Genomic DNA, 23723 nt, shown 5'->3' with positions numbered 1-23723 from the left:
TTTGATTACTGTAGACTTGTAGTATAGTTGACATCAGGTAGTGTGATACCTCCAACTTTGCTCTTCTTTCCTCAAGATTGCTGTGGTTATTTGGGTTCTTTTGTGGTTCCATATAAAATTTAAAATTATTTGTTCTAATTCTGTAAAAAATTCCATTAGTATTTTGATGGAAATGGTATTAAATCTATAGGTTGTATTGGGTAGTATACACATTTTAACTATGCTAATTCTTTATATCCATTAGCACAGTATATGCTTCCATTTATGCATTTTTCTTCAACTTTGTTTTTGAATGTCTTATTCCAAGTAAAAGTCATTTACCTCCTTGATTAAATTTATTCCTGTGAATTTTTTTAAAAATTACTTTACCGTTGCTCAATTACAGTCGTCTGCATTTTCTCCCCATGACTCCCCCACAGCCTAACCCACCTCCCTCCCTTGCTTCCACCCTCCCCCTTGGTTTTGTCCATGTATCCTTTATTGTAGTTCCTGAAAACCCTTCTCCCGTCTGTCCGCTCCCCTTTCCCCTCTGGCTATTGTTAGATTGTTCTTAATTTCAATGTCTCTAGTTACATTTTGTTTCCTTTTTTCTTTTGTTGATTAGGTTCCAGTTAAAGGTGAGATCATATGATATTTGTCCCTCACTGTCTGGCTTATTTCACTTAGTATAATGCTCTCCAGTTCCATCCATGCTGCTCCTTCTTTCTTTCTGTTGCATAGAATTCCATTGTGTAAATGTACCCTAGTTTTTTGATCCACTCATTTGCTCATGAGCACTTAGGTTGCTTCCAGCACTTGGCTATTGTAAATTGTGCTGCTATGAACATTGGGGTGCACAGGTTCTTCTGGATTGGTGTTTCAGAGCTCTTAGGGTATAATCCCAGCAGTGGAATTGCTGGGTCAAGAGGCAGTTCCACTTTTAGTTTTCTGAGGAAATTCCATACTGTTTTTGACAGTGACTGCACTCTCTGCATTCCTACAAACAGTGCACTAGGGTTCCCTTTTCTCCACACCCTCTCCAACACTTGCTTTTTGTGATTTGTTTATAATAACCATTCTGACCAGTGTAAAGTGGTATCTCGTTGTGGTTTTAATGTGCATCTCCCTGATGGCTAGTGATGCTGAACATCTTTTCATATGTTTCTGGGCCCTCTGTCATTCCTTCTTGGAGAAATATCTGCTCAAGTCTTTTGCCCATTTTTAAATTGTTTTTTTTTTTTTGTTTTTTTTTTTTTGTCTTCCTGGAGTAGAGTCATGTGAGTTCTTTATATATTTTGGACATCAAACCCTTGTGTGAGGTATTGTTGGCAAATATGTTTTTCCATATAGTTGGTTCTCTTTTCATTTTAATGCTGTTTTCTTTAGCCATGCAGAAGCTTTTTAATTTGATTAGGTCCCATTTGTTTATTCTTTCCTTTATGTCCCTTGCTCTAGGGGACATATCAGTAAAAATGTTGCTGTGTGAAATATCTGAGATTTTCCTGCCAATGTTCTCCTCTAGGACTTTAATGGTATCATGGCTTCTATTTTATCCACCTTGAATTTATTTTTGTGTATGGTGTAAGTTGGTGCTCAAGTTTCATTTTTTTTGCATGTAGCTATCCAGTTCTCCCAACACCATTTGTTGAAGAGGCTATCTTTACTCCATTTTATGTTACACCCCCTTTGTCGAATATTAATTGACTGTAGAGAGTTGTGTTGATTTCTGGGCTTTCTGTTCTGTTCCATTGGTCTATGTGCCTATTTTTATGCCAGTACCAGGATGTTTTGATTACAGTGTCCTTATAATACAATTTGATATCAGGTTTTGTGATCACTCCTGCTTTGTTCTTCTTTCTCAAAATTGCTGCAGCTATTCAGAGTCATTTATGGTTCCATATAAATTTCTGAAATATTTGTTGTATATCTGTGAAATATGTCATTGGTACTTTAATAGGGATTGTACTGAATTTATAAATGGCTTTAGGTAGTATGGCCATTTTGATTATGTTAATTCTTGCAATCCATGAGCATGGTACACACTTCCATTTATTTGTGTCTTCCTTAATTTCTTTCTTCAGTGTTGTATAGTTTTCTGAGTACAGGTCTTTTACCTTCTTGGTTAGGTTTATTCCTAGGTACTTTTTCTTGTTGCTATATCAAATGGGATTTTTTCCTCATTTCTGTTTCTGATATTTCATTGCTGGTGTACCAAAATTCCTTTGATTTCTGAGTATTGACTTCGTATCCTGCTGTTTTGCCAAATTCATTTATTAGCTTGAGTAGTTTTTTGGTGGAGTCTATAGGATTTTTTATGTACACTACCATGTAATCTGCAAACAATGACAGTTTTACTTCCTCCCTTCCAGTTTGGATGCCTTTTTTTTTTTTCTTGTCTGATTGTTGTGGCTAGAACTTCCAGTACTATGTTGAATAGGAGTGGTAAAAGTGGGCATCCTTGTCTTGTTCCTCATCTTAGTGAGAAAGCTCTATGTTTTTGTCCATTGAGTACGATGTTGGCTGTAGGTCTCTCATATATGGCCTTTATTATGTTGAGGAATGCTTCCTCTATTTCCACTTTGTTGAGTGTATTTATCATAAATGGGTGTTGTACCTTATCAAATGCTTTTTCCATATCTATTGATATGATCATGTGATTTTTGTCTTTTGTTTTGTTTATGTGATGTATTACATTTATTGATTTGCAAATATTGTACCATCCTTGCATCCCTCAGATGAATCCCACTGGATCATGGTATATGATCTTTTTAAGGTATTGCTGGATGTGGTTTGCCAGTATATGCCTGCAAATTTTTTGGATGCAATTGCAAATGGGGTTGTTTTCTTAATTTCTCTTTCTGATAGTTTGTTATTGGTGTTTAAATATGCAACCAATTTCTAAATATTAATTTTGTGTCCTGCTACTTTACTGAATTAATTTATCAGTTCTAGAAATTTTTTGGTGGAAACTTTGGGGTTCTCTCCATATAGAATATGTCATCTTTATATAATAATAGTTTTACTTCTTCCTTTTCAATTTGAATGCATGTATTTATTCATCATGTCTGACTGCTCTGGCTAGGACTTCCAATATTACGTTGAGTAAAAGTGGGGACAGTAAACATCCTTGTCTTGTTTCTGATCATAAGGAAAAGCTTTTAGCTTATCCCCATTGGGTATGATGTTAGCTGTGAGTTGGTCATATATGGCCTTTAACATGTTGAGATATGTTACCTCTATTCCCACTTTGCTGAGTGTCTTCATCATGAATGGATACTGTATTTGTCAAATGATTTTCTGCATCTATTGATATAATCATATCATTTTTACCCTTTGTTTTGCTTATGTGGAATATCACCTTAATTGGTTTTGGACATTGAAACAATCTTGTATCCCAAGAATAAATTCCACTTGAATGTGCTGTATGGTCTTTTTGATGTGTTATTAAATTCGATATGCTAGCGTTTTGTTGAAGATTTTTGCATCTATGTCCATCAGAGATATTGCCCTACAATTTTTGCTTTTTTAATAATGTGTATGTGGACAGGGTATTACTGGCCACATAGAATGATCTGGGGAGCCTCCCCTTCTCTTGGATTTTTCTGGAATAGTTTGAGAGACGGGTGTTAGTTTTTCTTGGAATGTTTAGTAAAATTCACCTGTGAAGCCATCTGGTCCAGTACTTCTGTTTTGGGAGCTTTTTGATCACTGATTCAATTTCGTTGGGAGTAATCAGTCTGTTCAGATTTTGTTTCTTCTAAGATTCTGTCTTGGAAGATTTTAGGTTTCTAGAAATTATTTATTTCTTCTAGACTGTCCAATTTGTCAGCATAAAGTAGTTCATAGTATTTTCTTATAATTCTTTATCATCTGTGTGTCACTTCTCTTTCATTTCTGATTACATTTATTTGGATGTTCTCTCTTTTTCTTGATGAGTCTGATTAAAGTTTTATCAATTTTGCCTCTCTTTTCAAAAAATCAGCTCCTGGTTTCATTGATCTTTTATATTGTCTTGTAGACTCTATTTTGTTTATTTCACTCTGATTTTATAATCCCTTCCTTCTACTCACTTGGATTTTTGTTTGTTGTTCTTTTTCCAATTTTTTCGATGAAAGTTTAGATTGTTCATTTGGGTTTTTTAGTTTGTTTCTTTCTTTCTTGAGGTCGGGCTCTATAGGTATGAATTTCTCAGGACTGTTTTTTTTCTGTGTCCCATAGATTTTAGGTCTTTTTTTTTTATTTTAATTTGTCTCAAAGTAGCTTTTCATTGATCTTACTGTTTTGCTATTTATTGCATTGTTTAGCAGCATGTTACTTAGCCTTCATATCTTTGTTTGTGTTTTTTTATTTTGTATTTTTCTTTTAATTGATTTCTAGTTTATGCCATCATGGCTGGAGATGATTGAAATTATTTCAATCTTCTTAAGTTTATTGAGACCTGTTTTACAGCCTACCACATGCTCTATCCTGGAAAATGTTCCACGTGCACTTGAAAATAATACATATTCTGTTGCTTTGGGGTGAAAATACTCTAAAACTATTAAATATATCTGCTCTAATGTGTATTTAAGGCCATAGTTTCCTCTGTTTTCTTATCTGGAAGATCTATCCTAAGATGACAATGAGGTGTTAAAGTCCCCTACTATGACTATTATTGTCTCTCTCTTTCTTTCTCTTTATGTCCATCAATATTTGCTCTTGTTTTGGGCACATAAATGTTCACAAGGGTTATATTCTTTTATTGGATTTTTGCCTTTATCATTGTAAAAATGTCCTTCTTTGTCTCTTGTTATAACCATTGTTTGAAAGTCTATTTTGTCGGATATAAGTAGGGGCCACACAGCAGAAGGCACAGAGCACCCCAAGGCCTGCTACCACCTGCTGGCTGTCTATAAGACTCAGCCACTTAACTCAGGCAGTTCATGAGTTAAGTGAAGTGGGGTCATAAGGAGTCACCAGAGTGATGCAAGTATTGTTCACTAAGTTAATGCAGATTCAGATTGAGCCTTTCATCAGAAGGCAAAAGGCTCATTGGTGCCAGTTACCACCTGCAGGGCCTGTGGACCTTTGAAAGTTTTTAAGAAAGACTGCAGTATGGTCTGTGGCTGGTTGCTTGCTGCTGAAAGAGCCTCTGGTAGTGCATGAGTTAGGTAGAGTGGGATCTCAAGGATTTGTTAGGGTGGGGTGAGTAGTATTCACCAGGATCTGCAAATTTAGATTTGGCTTTGTGGAACAAAGGCTCAACACAGGAACAATGGCAACTGTCCTTCTAGCCCTCGCCTTGAAACCACATGATTAAGTTTTTTCCTGTATGTCTCTGGAGCCCACAATCTGCTAGCCCTTCTCTGTAGCCCAGAGTGAGTTCCTGTGAGCAAGTGAGTCTGTGCATGGGACTTTTAAGAGGATGCCTGTGTTCCCAGCAACTTTCCCTCTTACCTGAGCAGACAAGATCCTTGCCAATTTTCACAGCCAGGTGTCGTGGGGCTAGAGGCTCCTCTTTCTAGCCTTGGTACTCCATGCTGGGGGCCTGGTATGGGGCTGGCCCCCCTTCTCCTCATGGGTAACCTCTGCAGCTGAGATATCTCTCCCGATTTTTATCTGCCAGACATGGGTGTGGGACCAGCCCATTCAGTGTCTCTGCCTCTCCTACCACTCTTGACATGGCTGCTTCTTTGTATCCTTAGTTACAGAACTTCTGTTTAGCTGGTCTTCCGATAGTTCTTAGGTTGATCATTCTATAATTTAGCAGTACTTTTGATGTGGTCATGGGAGAAGACAAGTACATTTACTTCCTCTGTCATTTTGAGCAGAACCCAGAAATGTGGATTATAATCCCATCTATTCTGTTTAAAAGTTAGTGACATCGGACACATCGCAACTCTTTTGAATTATAGTTTTCTCAACTGTTAAATACAGATTAAAATATTGTTTCATTCACAAGATTAAATGAGATAATGATTTGTAACAGTATGGATCAATGATTACCAGATCTACCTGAATATTGGAACTACCTAGACTGAATGTCAAAGATATAGATTCCTGGAAGGAAATATACATACAAGTCCAGGAAGTACAGAGAATCCCATACAAGATGAACCCAAAGAGGCTAACACCAAGACACATCATAATTAAAATGGTAATGGTTAAAGACAAAAATGGAATCTTAAGAGCAATAAGAGAAACACAGTTATTTACCAGCAAGGGAGCTCCCATAAAATTGTCAGCTGATTTCTCAACAGAAACTTCACAGGCCAGAACAAATTGGCACAAAATATTCAAAGTGATGAAAAGCAAAGATCTACAACTAAGATTACTCCACCCAGTAAGGCTATCATTTAAAACTGAAAGAGATAAAGAGCTTCCCAGACAAAAAATGTTAAAGAAGTTTATGACTACCAAGCCAATATTATAAGTTATATTCAAAGGACTTCTTTAAGCAGGCAAAAAAGTACATAAATATAAATAATAAAATAGAAATAACTATGTACCTATCAATAATCACTTTAAATGTAAATGAATTAAAGGATCCAATCAAAAGATATAGGGTGTTGAATGGATAAGAAAACAACACCCATACATATACTGCTTACAAGAGACCCACTTCAGATTGAAAGATGCACACAGACTAGAAGGAAAGGGATGGAAAGAGATAGTTCATGCAAGTAGAGGAAAAAAAGATGGAGTAGCAATATTTATTTCAGACAAAATAGACTTTGAGATTTCATTTACTTATTTAATCTTAGAGAGAGGGGAAGGGAGGAAGAGAAATATTGATGCGAGAAAAACATTGATTGGTTACCTCTAGCATGCACCCCAACCAGGGATGGATCCTGCAGTCTGTGACCCGACTGGGAATCAAACCAGTGAGTGCCAAACAAAATAGACTTTAAAACAAAGGCTATTACAAGAGACAAAACAGGACATAGCAATTTCACTTTTGGGTGTTTATTCGAAGAAACCTAAAACACTAAACACTAATTCAAAAAGACATATGCATCCCTATGTTCATTTCAGCATTATTTATAATAGCCAAAATGTGGAATTGTCCATCAATAGACAAATAGATAAAGAATATCTGGCAAAGGGATTAAGGGCAAAGGGATTAAGATGTGCAAATTGCCAACTATAAAAACAGTCACAGGGAGGTAAAATATAGCATATGGAATATAGTGAATAATATTGTAATAACTGTGTATGGTGTCAGATGGGTACTAGACTTATTACCCAGGATGATCACTTTGGATGTTATATAATTATCTAATCACTATGTTGTATACCTAAAACTAACATAATATTGCATGTTAACTATAATTGAAAAATATTAAATATTGAAAAACTATTAAATAATGAACACTCCTTCCCTTTAAAAATTACCAGTGGCTCTTTCCACTGCTTACTAAATAAAGCATAACCTCCCTAGATGACCACTCAAGTCCCTTCCCGACTCATCCTCACTCACTGCTCACATACTTAAGCCTGAAATGACACCACTTGTTTTCTAGTGCACTGTCTCTTCTCATGCCATTTCACATGCTGCAATGGTCCCCAGCCCTATCTCTGTTTTAGGAGATTCTACTCAGCCCCAATTCAAGGACTATCTTAATCTATAGCTCCTCCATGACTGCATTTCTGATCATCTGAAGAATTCATTATTCTGCTACTACAAATTTCATTTGTGCTACTTGTATGATTCATCACATACCATTTCATACCATTCCCACAATTCTTTGTAGTGAAGTCATTTATGTCCATGTATTACTTCCCCTGTTAGATTGAAAGCTCTCACGAGTAGAAATCATACCTTTTATGTATTTTCATGCCCTAGTTCCCAAAATTTACCAGTTCAAGATGTTTCCCCTGCCTTTCCTTAGTTTACAGACCCCAATGCCTCCTTTAAGATCCAGATCATCAGCCCTGGCTGGTGTATCCCAGTGGATTGAGCATGGGCCTGTGAAGCAAAGGGTCGCTGGTTCGATTCCCAGTCAGGGCACATGCCTGGGTTGCAGGCCAAGTCCCCGGTAGGGGACACATGAGAGGCAACCACACATTGATGTTTCTCTCCCACTCTTTCTCCTTCCCTTCCCCTCTCTAAAAATAAATAAATAAAATATATTTTTAAAAAGATCCAGGTCAAACACCAACTCCTCTATCTCCTGCAGGCAGAGTCAATTCATCTCTTTCTCCTTCTGTAGGACTGTGCAACACATATATCTGCCTCCCTGCCCTGGAGGCAGTGCTATGGTTGAAAGCACACACTCTCTGATCTTTCTGTCTGGGTTCACATCTCAAAACTGTCACACAAAAAGCTGTGTAACATTGAGAAATGTATTTAACCTCTACATTCCTGTTTCTTCATGGTACCTATGCTAGCAAATGAGTTAACACATGTAAATCATTTAACACAGTGATGAGCAGATATATTATTAACTGCTAAATAAATGTTAGCCAGTAATATTGTTACTTGATTCTAAGCTCCTTGAAGGCACAATCTGTGTCTTGATCTTTGTATATGTTTGTGGATTGCATGAATAAATAAGATTTAGCATTCAATAAATATTGGTTGGTTAGTTGGTTGGTTGGTTGGATAGATGAATAGATGGATGAGTGGTCAAATAGGTACTCTGTTGTCAATTGGTTGCATGAATAAGTGAATCAGTAGATATTCAATATATGTTGGCTGGTTAATTCATTGCTTAAAATAAATAAGTGAATGAGGAAATGAATGATAGGCATTTAATAAAAAGGCTGGTTGTTTGCATGGTTGAATTAACAAGCAGATTTTCCACAAACAGCAGATGTTTCATAAATGTTGACTGGTTGAGTGAATGAACAAATATCCTTAATATATAACAACTGCCTGGAGCAAAGCCAGAGAGGACACAGCAAAGAGCATCAGTGGGGGGTGAGGTGACAGACTCTGCCCTGCAAGAACTACCTCAGAGACAGTTTTCTTGTCCCCACCATTTTTGAAGCTCTCCGCTACACCTAACAGCTGCTTCTGCATGTTACCTGGGGCTACAATATGGGAGATATGGGAACCTGGGGGTAGGAAGAGGGCTGTAGATAAACTAGATACACCCTCTTCTTCCCATTCAGCTTTGGACTACTTTATCCTGGGCTGTTGGCCCCAGCACTGGCCTCCATGCCCCACCCCCAATGAGTAGGGACCTGTACCTCAGAGCACATTTGGAGCAGATGCTGTGTCACCTCAGTCCCCAGGATCAGGCATATACTAATTGACTCCCACATCCTTGGCCCCATTCCCTGGCCCTGCTTTTCCCTTGAGGCAGTCCCAGCAACACACATTTCTAGTTAATGAATTATTTTGCAACATACTTGGAAATGCATGAACTAGAAATTTTACACATGTTGGAGAATTTTGCCATTTCCACTAAATATTCCATTCATTTGGTAGGTAATTAAATGTGCAATAATAGGCCCTAATTTCCATCTTAAATGACTCCTAGGAGCAGCAGAAAGGGAGATGCAGGGAATAATTTTCCGGAAGAGCTTTTTTTCCACCCTTAAAGCTTTTTAGCACATAGAAAAAGGAGGAATTGAGTAAAATAAAGCTGGTTTCTCTACTGCTGTACATGTGAGCGTATCTGCAATTTTCCCCCTTGGGGAAAGAGACTAGATGCTGTAACACAACAGCAAACTCCACCCCAAGGCCCTAGGCCAACCTGGAGACTGCTGCCTGACAGTCTTGGTGTAGCGTGGACAGGTTGAGCAGCAACAGGAGTTGGTGCTGTGGTGGGGAGGAGGCACCTCTGCAGACCCCACAGACACCACATTTGTGCAGAGACCCTAAATCTGAAAGTAAGAAGCCTTTGTCTCCTCGCCACCCTTCCCACACCATACATACATGTGTGCTACATGTGATCATGAACACACGCACACACAAGCAAGGAATTCACCTTCTAATTCTAGAAGCCCCAGTTTGAGCCAAGTACAGAAAGGAAGCCAGGAAGCAGAAGGGACATGAAGGGAGCCATGCCACACAAGGAACAAAAAGCACCAGGTATGAAACAGCCCCTCCTGAGGAAGCCACATGGGCTTAGAAGTAGAATACACCTGGATTCAAGTTCAACCTCCACCACTTGCTGTGAGAATATAGTTTAGTTACCTAGCCTCTCTGAGCCTCAGTTTCCTCATCTGTAAGCTAGAAGTAGTCAAACATAACTCAGAAGTCTATAGTTACAGTCAAAGGCTAGATCGTGTATAAAGGCCCCAGTGGCACACAGTAACAACATCTCAATAGGTCAGATTTCCTCTTACCTTCTCTTCCATGTTTGGCTTTGAGAACAAGATTTGCCTGCATCAATGTGCAATGCGAGAACTTCTAGGGCCCCAAGAGGCACCACTCATCCTTTGAGAGATGAGCCCTGATTCCTCCCCACTCAATAGCATCATTTCTTGGACCATCTTATACTCTGTTTTACCCCTGTCTTCATCCCATCTCTAGGACAGCCTCTGCAATTCAGAGGGAATGAGTCTTTCAGCCTTTCTCCAGGCAGAGCTGAGACTGTGGGAGGCACAGAGTTCAGAAGGAACTGGGCTCCTGGAACAAGGGTAGCACAAATGAGGGAAGGCAAAAAAAAAGTCCAAGGCTGGTCTTTACTTTTGCTGCATGCCTGTGGTGAGTTCTTGGACCTCCTGGTCATCCCTTAGATGCATTCCTTTCTTCATAGAATTTTTAGGGGCTTATGCCAGGGGGCACCAGGCCGGGCTCTCCACTCCCACTGCCAGGAATGTGGAGGGCCCAATGGAAGGGCTGTCACTGCCCTGTGCCTCCCAGATCCTGGGTTTCTGGGCCTCCGAGAATGGATGAGGCTGCTAAGAGGCTCTTGAGGGCCTAAGTTAGGCTGTCTCCCTGTTCTTCTGGCTGGTCTCCACCCAGGGCATCTGGAAAGGAGATAAGGGAATAATTCTGAGGACTATCCCAGGGTATCTTGGGATCTCAGACCAGGAAATGAACTGCATAATAACTCAACTGGAAGTAGGCCTGGGGTAGAGGTGGGAGTGAGACAAAATGCAAAGAAATTATTTGGTTGACTCAAAGCAGAGGCTCCACTCAAATTAATAATTAGATATGGGTGAACATGTGCTGGGAATGGAGGTATTGTCCTTTATGAGAGGCAACAGCAGACTAGAACGACAAGGAATCCAAAGGACAGTTATACTCAGCTATTGGGCTCCATTCAGTGAGGTAAAGGGGGAAGCCTACACCTCCCTGAAGCCACTCAGGGTCCACTCTGAAGTCCTTTCATTTATTTATTCTTTTAATCATTCACTATTCAGTCACTCAATTACTCAACCAGTATTTCTGAATTGTCAACTTTATACAAAGCAGACTATGTACATTGATAAACTCATAGGTTTTAGAGACAGACAGACTTGGTTTGAGTCTCTATTTTGTTATTACTGATTGTATGGCTTTGGCAAACTACTTGAGGTCTCTAGGCCTCAGTTTCCACATCACTAAAATAGGACTGTTGTGAAAACTTATTGAGAAAATACCTACAAAGTGCTTAGCATGATGACTAGCACATAGTTTTGCATTAACTGAAAAATTAATCAGAGTTGTTCTTATGAAAGCAATGTGCTAGACCTTAAGATACTCAAACACTCAGATATCCCCTTGGGCAATCAGTGCATAAAACACACTTTATATAAAATTATGTCCCCAAGGAAAAAATGTTTTTATTGCCTACAGCATCCATGGCAGGGTTTTACCCACAATAAGAGCTCAGTAGCTGTTTGATAAATGGAGTTAAATTCCTTAATAATCAATGATAAACCATTTCAGTGATAACAGATAATGGACACTATTACCTTAAATAGAGGCATTGGAATAGAAAGGTAGCAGTTTAAGCATGGGCATTAATTAATACAGCCCCAAACTTAGACTAGCCATGAAATCTAGGCTTGGATGGTCCCCAAAGTTTGCCTTCATGGTATTTAAAGAAAAAGGACATAAAGCATGGCACGTAGGCAGGTAGGAGTTAGTAGTACAGCATTCATCTCTCACCTTTTGTGCAATACTGAGTCCTTTCTGGGGGAATGCTGATGTGCACAGCAACTCCTGCTTGTGAGGAGAAAAGGGAGTGGCGCTGAGGAGGAGCCAGGCAGAACTCGTAAAATCATAGGGTTTCAAACAAGCTTGGAGGCTCCTCTTATAGTCCAGCACTATGAGGGCAGGAACGGGCTTCAGAGATCACCCTCACCCTCCCCATTCATCTGACAGATAAGAACACAGGTTCATGACTTGGTCAATGCCACTAGCTGACTAGTGACAGGGCTGGGACAATATGCATTCTCCTGACTTCACTTTGAGATCTTTCTCCTATACCTGGCTGTTGTCTTTTCTGAACATGAATTCATCAGAGGCAAGCAGGTAACTGCTTTCCTCCCCATCCTGGCCAGAGAGACCCCAAGAGCTTCACTTAACAAAAAAGGGCCAAACACAACTCCCTTTTCTTATTTTATTTTTCAGTTATAGTTTACATTCACTATTTTGTTTTAGTTTCAGGTGTATAAACACAACTTTGTATTAGAAGCCAACCACTGGGCCATATTTACCTTCTAATGGATCCCAACCAAAATAGCTCTTCTTTACCCCCCTTAACCATCTGCTCCATGCTGGCTTTTGAAGTAATCTTGTTACGCATGTGTTCATCTACAACTAGGCCAGCTGTACAGGGGAATCTGTCCTGGAGCTCATTAGAGCTTCACCTGCTTTTAATAGTGAAGACAATCTGAGGAATATTTAAGTGAGTCGCAGTTCAGCTGCCACATTTAAAAATGAAAAAGGAGGATGGGGACTGAGGGGTTGTCCCAGGGTGAGGCTCTCCAAGGAGCCTCTTCTACATGAAATCAAACTTAGGGGAATCCACAGAGACCCCTCCACTGCCCTCTGTTCCTGGCCCCATCCCACCCAGAAGATACTGGTCAGCAATGTGCTGCTGCAAAAGTGAGGACCATACGGGGGTCCTATGGGGCACAAAGAAATGTAAAGCTACCTATGGACTAGCCCCATCTGGATCAAGTCTCTGCCCCATCTGCCTCCTCAGAGTCCAGCTCCCTCCCCTTGCCCTCATCCATAGTCGCAGCTCCCTTCTTCAAAGAGGGCTCTCTACTCTGCCTTGTTCTTCTTGACAACACTGCTAAGTTTCAGGTGATAATTAAAGGACTTCTTTCACTATTTTACATCCAGCGACCAGATTTCAATGTGTCATAAGCATTTAATAAATGTTAAATACTTCTTAAGCATTAGCATTCATTTCCTTGATAATTTTATTGTTTAATTCTGTCATAGCCATTCTTTGCTTAGGTGTTTATGATGCTTTTGAAAATGAAAGTTCAAATCAGTGAGGAGGCCTTGCCCAGGACTGCCCTGTTGGGAGATGGAGAAGCTGGAAATTTGGTGCATGAGGTGCCTGCCCTCAGTTGTGAAGGCTCACAGCATTTAAAGGGAACTCTCTCCCATACTCCAGGACCTACTGTGGCACCATGCACATAGTAGGCACTAATTAGGCAAGAAACCAACTTAGAGGCATTTGACCTTGAAAGGTTTCTCTCACAGCAGCCCTGGGTGGAAGAATGGCGAGTTAAGCCTATTGGTGGAGGTAAGGGCTGCAGCATTGGTAAATGGTGATAGAAAGTGGCAAGAAAACAATAATAAACCAGGAAATTTCAGATAGTGATAAGAACTACAAAGATTGTTACAAATGGAGACTCTCAAGGGAAAAATACAGGACAAATTCATCAGTGGAATCAAGGGTTAGACTATGTGAGCTAGTGCTCAGATATTCAGGGAAGGGAAAAACTAGACATGAAGGAGCCTGAGATGCTGCATGAGAGTGGAGCCCTTCATTAGACCCTGAAGAAAGGTTAGAATTTGGTAAGATGAAGGATCTGGTTCTTCTAAAGGTGAAATCCAGAACATGGGAAATGGAAGCAAGGGCACATTTATTGAGCAACTATTATGTGTCAGGCACCATGCCAGCTGCTGTCACAGCCATAACAGCTCATTGCATAAAAGACAGAATGAGCACAATGTAGGGAAACAGACCAAACCAACACAGGGTCCAAGTAGGAGAGAAATGAATGAAAGAAGGTGTCAGAGGAACTGAGGTTTAGCAGATCTTAAACGCCAGGCTAGGAAACACCCCTGACCTCTCCCCTGCGTTTGTTACAGCAGTTTTGTGATGGCTTTGTCATTTATGCTAGGCCATGAGCACCTTGAGGGTAGGGACTATTCCATACATCCTTGCAATGGTTCCCAGGCTTTGTGCATCAGAATCACTGGGAGGGCTCATTAAAACACCAACTGTAGGGCACCCCACCCACAGTATCCAACTCAGGAGGTCTTGGGTTAGGCCTGAGACATTCCCATAGGTCTGGTAATTTCCCAATCTTACAAATGGTCCCAGTGATTCTTACTTCCTGTTCATCTCTTTTGGAGTTTCATTCCACATGGAGTAGAGATAACTTGTGTGATCAATAGGGGACTTTGGAAGTGATAGTTATGAAAGAAATTGCAGGTTGCCATTTATGCCCTTGGATTTTCACTCAGGAATTCGGTGCCATGCTCTGAAAACAGTCAAGCAGTGTTGTGGAGAGATGCACAAAGGTTAGAACAGAGGTTCCCACCAATACACCAGCACCAGCTTGCTGGCCATGTGACCAGGCTACCTTGGAAACAAATCTTCCAGTTCTAATCAAGACTTCAGATGACTGCAGCTTTAGCCAAATATTTTGACTTCTACTTTATTTTTCTTAAGTACTTTGTATTGATTATGCTATTACAGTTTTCCCAATTTTTTTCTCTTTATCCCCCTTCACGCTGCCCCAGCAACCCTCCAGCATTCCCCACCCCCCACCACTTAGTTCATGTCCATAGGTTGTACATATAAGCTCTTCAAGTCTTCTTTCCTATGGCATTTTTTATCTCTCCCCATCTATTTCATGCCAACTAATTATGCTTCTTCCTCCTCTCTGTACCTTTTTTCCCCATTCCTCTCTTCTCCCTCCCTACTGAACTCCCTCTGTGTGATGTCCATTTCTCTGATTCTATTCCTGTTCTGTTTGCTTAGTTTTTGTTTTCCTTTTCTTTTAGGTTTATTTGTTGATAATTGTGAGTTTGTTGTCATTTTATTGTTTATATTTTTATCTTCTTTTTCTTAGATAAGTCCCTGTAACATTTCATATAATAAGGGCTTGGTGATGATGAATTCTTTTAACTTGACCTTATCTGGGAAGCACTTTATTTGCCCTTCGATTCTAAATGAAAGCTTTGCTGGATAGAGTAATCTTGGATGTAGTTTCTTATCTTTCATGACTTCAAATACTTCTTTCCAGCCCCTTCTTGCCTGTAAGGTTTCTTTTGAGAAATCAGCTGATAGCCTTATGAAAACTCCTTTGTAGGTAACTATCTCCTTATCTCTTGCTGCTTTTATGATTTTCTCTTTGTCTTTAATCTTGGGTAATTTAAGATAACGTGCCTTGATGTGTTCCTCTTTGGGTCCAACTTCTTTGGGACTCTCTGGGCTTCCTGGACTTCCTGCATGGGATTCCATGCAGAATCTATTTCCTTTGCCAGATTGGAGAAGTTTTCCTTCATTATTTGCTCAAATAAGTTATCAATTTCTTGCTGCTGTTCTTCTCCTTCTGGCATCCCTGTAATTCAAATGTTGGAACATTTCAGGTTGTCTTGGAGAGTCCTCAGCCTCTCTTTATTTTTTTGGATTCTTGTTTCTTCGTTCTGATCCAGGTGGATGTTTATTTCTTCCTTTTGTTCCAAATTGTTGCTTTGAGTCCTGGTTTCCTTCTTGTCACTGTTGTTCCCTGAATATTTTGCTTTAATTTCATTTTGGGTATCTTTCATTTTTTCTTTAATTTTTACCAAGCTCAATCAGTTCTGCGAGCATTTTGATCACCAGGGCTTTAAATTCTCCATCAGATACATTGGCAATCTCCTCATCGCTTAGTTCTCTTTCTGGGGTTTTTCTGTGTTCTTTCATTTGGGCCATATTTCTTTTTCTTGGTGCAGCTGATAGGTTGTAAGGGGGTGGGGCTTTAGCTATTCACCAGGGCAGGGCAACCCATTTTGCTGCTCTGTGGTGCTACCAGTCTGGTTGTTCTGGTTGATTTTTTCTTTAATTCCTTGGTTGTTGGAGTTCCATGCAGTTTGATTTTCTGGTGATTTTGGTTGTTTATTAATTTTAGATTGGTTGATATCCTCTTTTTGGTTGTATGAGGAAGTGAAGGGTTTCTACCTATGCCTCCATCTTAGCTGGAACTCCTTGACTTCTGTTTTATGATAGATCTTAATCCAGAACCTACAGAAACTATGAGAAATCGTAAGTGGTTATTGTTGTTTTTGGCTACTAAGTTTTGGGGGATTTGTCAGGTAGTCATAGATAAATCAATATGCCAGATGAGGCTGATACTGCTGGTCTGGGGACCACACTTGGAGAACGGCTGTGCTATTTTAATCCTTGTACCTAGTATGTACCTGGCATATTAAATGCACTCAATATGCACTTTTTAAAATTAATTACTGAGTGTATGAGTGGTGACTGATGAATGAAGATGAGCCTGAAAGCTACAAATACTGGGGAGCCATTGAGTTAAGAATGATGCGACATCAGAGATTCTTGGGGATATTTCCTAAGAAAGGTCTATGGAACTATGGTTTTCTGAGTGGCCTTGTCAGCAAAATGGCCAGCTTAGAGTGCAGTATCCCCACTAATCTCTAATGCCTCCATCCAAGGACCTGGCAGGCAAAGGAGCCTAAGCATGGGACTGCTTTGTCTGGTTCTCCTTGCAGCCTGTCAGAACATACCTGCCCCCTGCATTGTTATGTCCATCAGGGATCATTCACCCCTCTCTCTGATCTCCTTTGTCAGCCATTATCCCTCGCATTTGGTCCAGTCCTCCTCTCTCATATCTGCTTCTGCACAAAATTTGTTGGGATATGTTGTTTGGGTTGATATATATGCAGAAAACCCAGCCTCACATAATGCTGTGGTTGGAAAATATGGGGGTATTTAATAATCTTTAAGATCATGGTGGACACTCTTTTTTGATACTTCATCAAAACTAAAGAAGACATAGTTTCTTAAAGGTTAGTTGAAATATAGAGCCTGTAACCATGCCAGTGAACTTTTCATACTCTGTTACTTAAAATCTCCTGGTCTATTGGTACTTTAGCTGAATCATTTATCCATGCATGAATATGTAACATCATGTCTTGGTCATTTGGAAAATATTGGTTTACTGAATAATGTAGATTTTTCAAATGGCATGTTTTATTATAACATGCCATTAAATGTTTTTCATTGTAAAAATATTTACAATATTTTTAAAGCCACAGATTCAGATCACCACCAATCAGAAAAGTGTTTACTATTAGGTCAGCAAGGTCAAATGTCAAATCATCAGAAAATTGAAAGGCATGATTAAACAAGTGATTCATTTACCTGCCTCCTCCTTCCTGTAGCATAGTGTCTAGCACATAGCAGCCCCTCCCTGGGTGCTTGCAGAGCAGATGTAGAGGAGAGCATAGGAAAAGCAGGTAGGTTTCTGAGGTACCCAGCGGAGGGTGGTGTTGATCAGACAGGCAGTGGAGAATAGGCCTAAGAAGCAGGTAATAGCAAAGGGTGTGCTGAAGAGGGGCAAAGGGTCTTCAGAGCAGGTAGTGTTTTAAGAGGGGCAGTTTCAGTGTGACACCCCTTCCCCACCCCCTGAGATGACAAACAGGACAGCTGTGGGGGGAGGAGGGCTCTAAAACCTCCCAGGTATCTACAGAGACCCATCATTTCCTCCCAAATTTGTCAACTCTGCCCTCCTACCCATCCAATTCTGAAACGACTTGAAATGCCTGGGATTCTGGCACAGCAGTCCCCATTCCAGGTGACTGACTCATACCTGCCCTCCCTGGAGCTTGGCTGGCTGTCCAGGCCTTCAGTCAAAAAATTCCTTTCTTTCTTTCTTGTGCTGGCACAAAAAAAGTTTGGCCTCTTAGATGGAGCTTTCCCTGTTCTTCCCCACAAAAACCAGAATCTGAAAGGAATTGTAAGTGACTCTCCTCTTGGCAGAATAGTGAGATCTTCATCAGTTCAAGCCCAAAATGTTTGGGGGTCAACATTCTCCCAGAGATCCCAGTGGTACCTAATGGGACAGGGGAGAGTGAACTCACTGGGCAGATTAACGCTGATTGTTCTACCACCAGAGGCATCCTTGGCAGTGACAAAGTCCTTCTTCCCATTGGCTTTCATCTTATATTCACAATCCTGCAAGGGGAAGAGAGCGTAGTGTTTCCACTTTATCCATATTAAAAACTGAGGCTCAAAGAGGTCAAATAACTTGCCCGAGGTCAGGGCAGGACCTCTGGTGGGGAACATTTTGTCCTGGGTCCTGCTGGGAGACATTGTGGCCCTTGCTTCTTGGTTCAGGGAAAGAGCAGAGCTTCTTTTCTGCTCAGGATGCTAGGGTAGAGTGCAGAGTACAGATTTTGGAACCTGAAAAAATGTGTACTTGAACCCTCTCTCTCTCCTCCACTAGTGTGAACTTGGGCATATTACTTAACCTCTCTGAACCTCAGTTTCCTCTTTTATAAAAAGAACAACAGATTACTCCCTCATAGGGTTTTTGTAAAGATTCAGGAAACCAATGTAGCTAACACACATGGCTCAGTGTCTGATACAAAGGAGGTGTCCCTAAACCCCTGGTTCCCTCCCTGCTTTTCTAAGTAGGGTCAATGGTTTGACCACATGGAAAGGGGCCAAAAACCCATCACCAGAGCCCTGGTTAGATCAAGACAACACCTTGCTTGTGGACTGAGCTGGTGATTCGAGGTTTCTGTGCTACAGTAAGGGGTTCAAGATCTCTGGGGATGCCGCATAATGCATGATGCATGGGTACAGGATGCTGGAACCTGAGCAGAAGCCCTGGGGGCCACTTGGCAATATGATTTGTGCTCATTTAAGTATGCAGCGGCACCAGGGGTCAGGGAGGCTGCTGAGCTTCACAGTGGCAATTCCATGAGGTTAGGCAGCTTTCCTTTGCCTCCCCAACTCCCCTTCATAGCCCCTTTACTCTTCACTCTTCAAAAACTCATTAAATCCTTCCTTAATGATTTTTTCATTCTCTGCTATGAACAAGAGAGATAACAAACTCCATAAAATTGCTCCCAGCAGGAGATTCCTTCTGCTGATCCTGAAATAAACTCTTTACAACTTCAAGGAGTGGTGGCCACTCTTGAGACCCAGCAAATGGGTCAGCTGCCATCTTGACCATGATCTGACTCTAGAGAGTGCTGCTCTTGCCAATCTGCATGGCCCTGACTGACATATCTGCATTTACTCAGTTGGCTGGGCTTAGTGTTTGGCCCTTAAGAAAATCCAGCTTGGCTTCTTGGGACCTTTTTTTAATACACTGGCTTGCAGTGGCTGCTCCCATCCTGCTATTTGCTATCAATTTAGGTGTTTTGCCAATTCACTTTCATCCTAGTCTTCTCTTTCCCATTTCAACTTCCTTCCTTCAGTGGAGGCTTAATGAGTTGCTTCCCATTACTTGAAAGGACCGCTGCTAGAAAAAAAGTGGGTCTGAGGAGGATTCAGAAGCCAGGTAACACCTCACTCCAAGCTCAGCATCCTACCACTGTTTCTGTGCTGGGTCTGTCCCACCCTTTGTGTTTCCTGGTTCATAGACCCCTAGGACCATATACTGACTTTATGATACCTGCTAGCATCATGAATCCAGACCATGAATGGCTCAAGCCCTGCTTGAAATACTACATTTTGAAAAAGTACATATATATCTTAAGTCCCTCTCCAGAACTGCAGAGTATATTGCACAAGTGTTACTGAAACTCAATTCTTAGCATAACCAGAAGACCCACATTCTATGACTAGCACTAAGAGCATTGTTTTTTTTTTAAATATTTTATTTATTTATTTTTCGAGAGAGGGGAAGGGAAGGAGAAAGAGTGGGAGAGAAATACCAATGTATGGTTGCCTCTCATGCATCCCCTGCTGGGAACTGGCCTGCAACCCAGGCATGTGCCCTGACTGGGAATCAAACCGTGATACTCTGGTTTGCAGGCCTGTGCTCAGTCCACTGAAGAGCATTGTTTTAAAGTGACAAATGTTAACATTTATTCCCAATTAAAAGATATTTGATCTCAGGGGTCTAATGTGAATTCTTACCGTGAAGAAGCACAAGAGCACACAGTGATTAGGCATGCAGGTCCTAAAGCTAAACTGTGGACTCAAATCCCAGCTCTGCAATGTATTAGCTGCATAATTTTGAGCAAGATGCTTAACCTCTTGATCAAACTTCTGGTCAAGATGACAGTGTAGGCAGACATGGCTCATCTCTTTGCACAACCACATCAAAATTACAACTAAAATATAGAACAATCATCTCTCAGAACTGTCAGAAATCAAATTGAATGGCAGTGTGACAACTATGAAATTAAAGAAACCACATCCATCCAGACTGGTAGAAGGGGTGCAGATGCAGAACAAGCTGGTCCCTCACTGATGGTTAGTGGATAAAAATTTAGGAGGAATATCTCAGGATATTCCTGAAATATTCAGGCCTGGCCTATACCAGGCCTCTGAGCCCAGGGTTCCAGTGCCAGGAAGATAAGTCACCATAACTTCTGGCTGCAAAAACCAGTGGGGATTGAATTGGTAGAAGAACCTGCTGGAGTCTGAAGCAGTTCCTCTTAAAAAATGCACACATGGACTCACCTACTCAGACTCACTTCTGAGCACTGCAGTAGCACCTTGAAAAGCACCAGTGGTATACAGGGAGGAAATGAAGTGACTGGATTCAAGGCAAGCCGAGGCCATTGTCACTTTCCTAAATCCTACCCCTGCAGAGCTGGCAACTTGGTGCCATATCTGAGACTCCACCAACCTGGCTAACAGTGTTTAACCTACCTTGGAAATCCCCAGAGACTCTGCCCCAATGCCCCCACCGCCACCCCCCCCTTCAACTTATCAGCTCACTCGAGCTGCTTTTCTATATGAATGGCTGGGCTTGGCTCATGCTTCACAACTTCCTAAACCCTCTCCAACAAGCAGGAGCTGGCCTCAGTGAACCCCAGGTCCAGCACTAGCAGTAGCCAGCTTAGATTCACAGCTTGGCTTCACCTGGGAATCTCCAAGCCCAGCACAAGAAGCAGCCATCTCAGATTGCTTTATAGCTCAGGCAGTGTGGCACTGGGCAAAACACAGGTGGGGCTGACCTTTGCCTGTGTCACCCAGGAAACCCCAGGGCCAGCACACCCAGTGAACAGCTACAGACCACTTTGGAGCACCACCACCCTGCCCCTGAACAGCTGATTCTTCACAGAGAGTGGAGGTTAGTGGTGAGTGGTCACAGATAATCCTTGTAGCTGATTATCCTGGGTAAATCCCTCCCATTGATCTGCCAACAGCAACCAATGCTCAACTACAAGAGGAGGCACTCAGCCCATATGAAGGACCTATCTCAAGTACCCAGCTTGGGTGGTAGGGGAGGCTGTGCCACTGGACCCTACAGGACACCTGCTACATTAGACCACACTATCAAGACACAGAGTCAAGGCAGCTGTACTTAATACACAGAAACAAACACAGGGAGGCTGCCAAAGTGAGGAGACAAAGAAACATGGCCCAAATAAAAGAACAGATCAAAACTCTAGGAAAAGAGGTAAACAAAATGGAGATAAACAATCTATCAGATGCAGAGTTCAAAATACTGTTTATAAGGATGCTCAAGGAACTTAGTGAGGACCTCAACAGCGTAAAAGAGATCCAGTCAGAAACAAAAGATACACTACTTGAAATAAAGAACAATTTACATGGAAACAACAGTAGAGTTGGTGAAGCCAAGAATCAAATCAATGATTTGGAACATAAGGAACCAAAAAAAACCCAAACAGAACAATAAGAAGAAAAAAGAACCCCCCAGAATAAGAACAGTATAAGCAGCCTCTGGGACAACTTCAAGAGGTTCAACATTCATATCATAGGCATGACAAAAGGAGAAGAGAAAGAGCAAGACATTGGAAATCTGAAAAAATAATGAAAGAAAACTTCCCTAATTTTGGTAAAAACAAATAGACATGCAAGTCCAGGAAGTAATAGAGACCCAAACAAGATGGATGCAAAGAGGTGCACTCCAAACCAATCATAATGCCAAAGGTTAAAGACAAAGAGAGAACCTTAAAAGCAGCAAGAGAAAAGTAGTTAGTTACCTACAGTGGAGTTCCCATAAGACGGTCAGCTGATTTCTCAAAAGAAACTTTGCAGGCTAGAAGGGACTGGCAAGAAATATTCAAAGTCACAGAAAGCAGTGACCTACAGCCAAAACTGCTCCACCCAGCAAAGATATCAAAGAGCACATAAAGAGCTTCCCAGACAAGAAAAAACTAAAGGAGCTCATCATCACCAAGTCACTATTACATGAAATGTTAAAAGGTTCTATTTACGAAAAAGATCAGAACTATAAATAATGAAATGGCAAAAAAATACAAATATATCGACCATTGAATCTAAAAAACAAACTAAGCAAACAAGAACAGAAATAGAATCATGGGTACAGAGAGTGTTTTGATAGTTGCCAGATGGGAAGGGGGTGTGGGAGAATGGTGAAGAGGCGAGAGGATTAAGAAGTACAAATAGGTAGTTACAGAATAGCCATGGGGACATAAAGTACAGTATAGGAAATGGAGTAGCCAAAGAACCTATACACATGACCCATGGGCATGAACGACGGTGAGGGGATTGCCTCAGGGAGTGGGGGGTACTGGAGGGAGGGGGATGGAAAGGGGGAAAATCAGGACAACTATAGTAACATAATCAATAAAATATAGTTTTTAAAAAAGACATGCTTAACCTCTTTGTACCTCAATTGCCTCATCTTTAAAAGGGACATAACAACAGCAATCATCTCATAGGGTTGCTGCAATGATTAAAAGGGCTGGTACAGCCCTGACCAGTGTGGCTCAGTTAGTTGGGCTTCATCCCACAAAGTGAAAGGTCACTGATTGGATTCCCATTCAGGGCAGATGCCTGGGTTGCAGGTTCAGTTCCCAGTCATGGTGCATGTGAGAGGCAACCAATTAATGTTTCTCTCACATGTCGATGTTTCTCTCCTCTTTATCCTTCCCTTCCCTTCTCTCTAAAAGCAAATAAATAAACTATTTTTAAAAATGTGTTTGCACATTTAAAGTGTCCAGCACATAGTAGGTGCTCAGTAAAAGAAACTGTCACCAGAAAAGAGACTGTTACCAGGCTTTTTTTGGTGGGCTTTTGTTCTCTGTGGAAGCTCCCTGAGCATATGTGAGGAGTTCCCAGATGGATGCAAGGTCTCCCAATATCCTGGCATTTTTTTTGGTTTTCCCACAAATCATAAGACAGGTAGCAAGATTATGCAAATGTCACATGCTGTCTATAGGAAAGGTAAGCCCAATGCAGCCAGCTCAACCCTCTTTCCTGCCGGTTTTGAAAGAAGCATCTCTCAAGAGCCACACTGAGGAAGTAAGTACTAATGCAACCCCAAATGTCCAACTTCAGCCATGGGGAGGGCCAACTGCTGTCCCCCAGTAAATGAACAACACAAATAAGTCACATAACACCCTTCACTTTCAGGTTAGCAATAATCTCATGTGTCTTCAGTTTTCTCATGTAGCTTGGGGCTTCTTAAATAGTTTATTTAAATTTTGTTTAAAATATACTTTA

General features: G+C 41.0%; 1 protein-coding gene across 1 annotated transcript in view; it reads right to left on the bottom strand.

Annotated features, from left to right (window-relative positions):
* Positions 1-23723, bottom strand: part of TMPRSS5 (transmembrane serine protease 5) — a 111201-nt gene that overhangs the window by 69634 nt on the left and 17844 nt on the right. The window contains 1 exon segment of the mRNA XM_053670402.1: positions 18185-18278. Within this exon segment, the coding sequence (XP_053526377.1) occupies positions 18185-18278 (94 nt within the window).

This window comes from Artibeus jamaicensis, unplaced genomic scaffold (genome assembly GCF_021234435.1).
Source record: "Artibeus jamaicensis isolate MK-2021 breed Jamaican fruit bat unplaced genomic scaffold, CSHL_Jam_final contig_585, whole genome shotgun sequence".
Lineage (NCBI taxonomy): Eukaryota > Metazoa > Chordata > Mammalia > Chiroptera > Phyllostomidae > Artibeus > Artibeus jamaicensis.
This window is presented reverse-complemented; position numbering and strand designations above follow the sequence as displayed.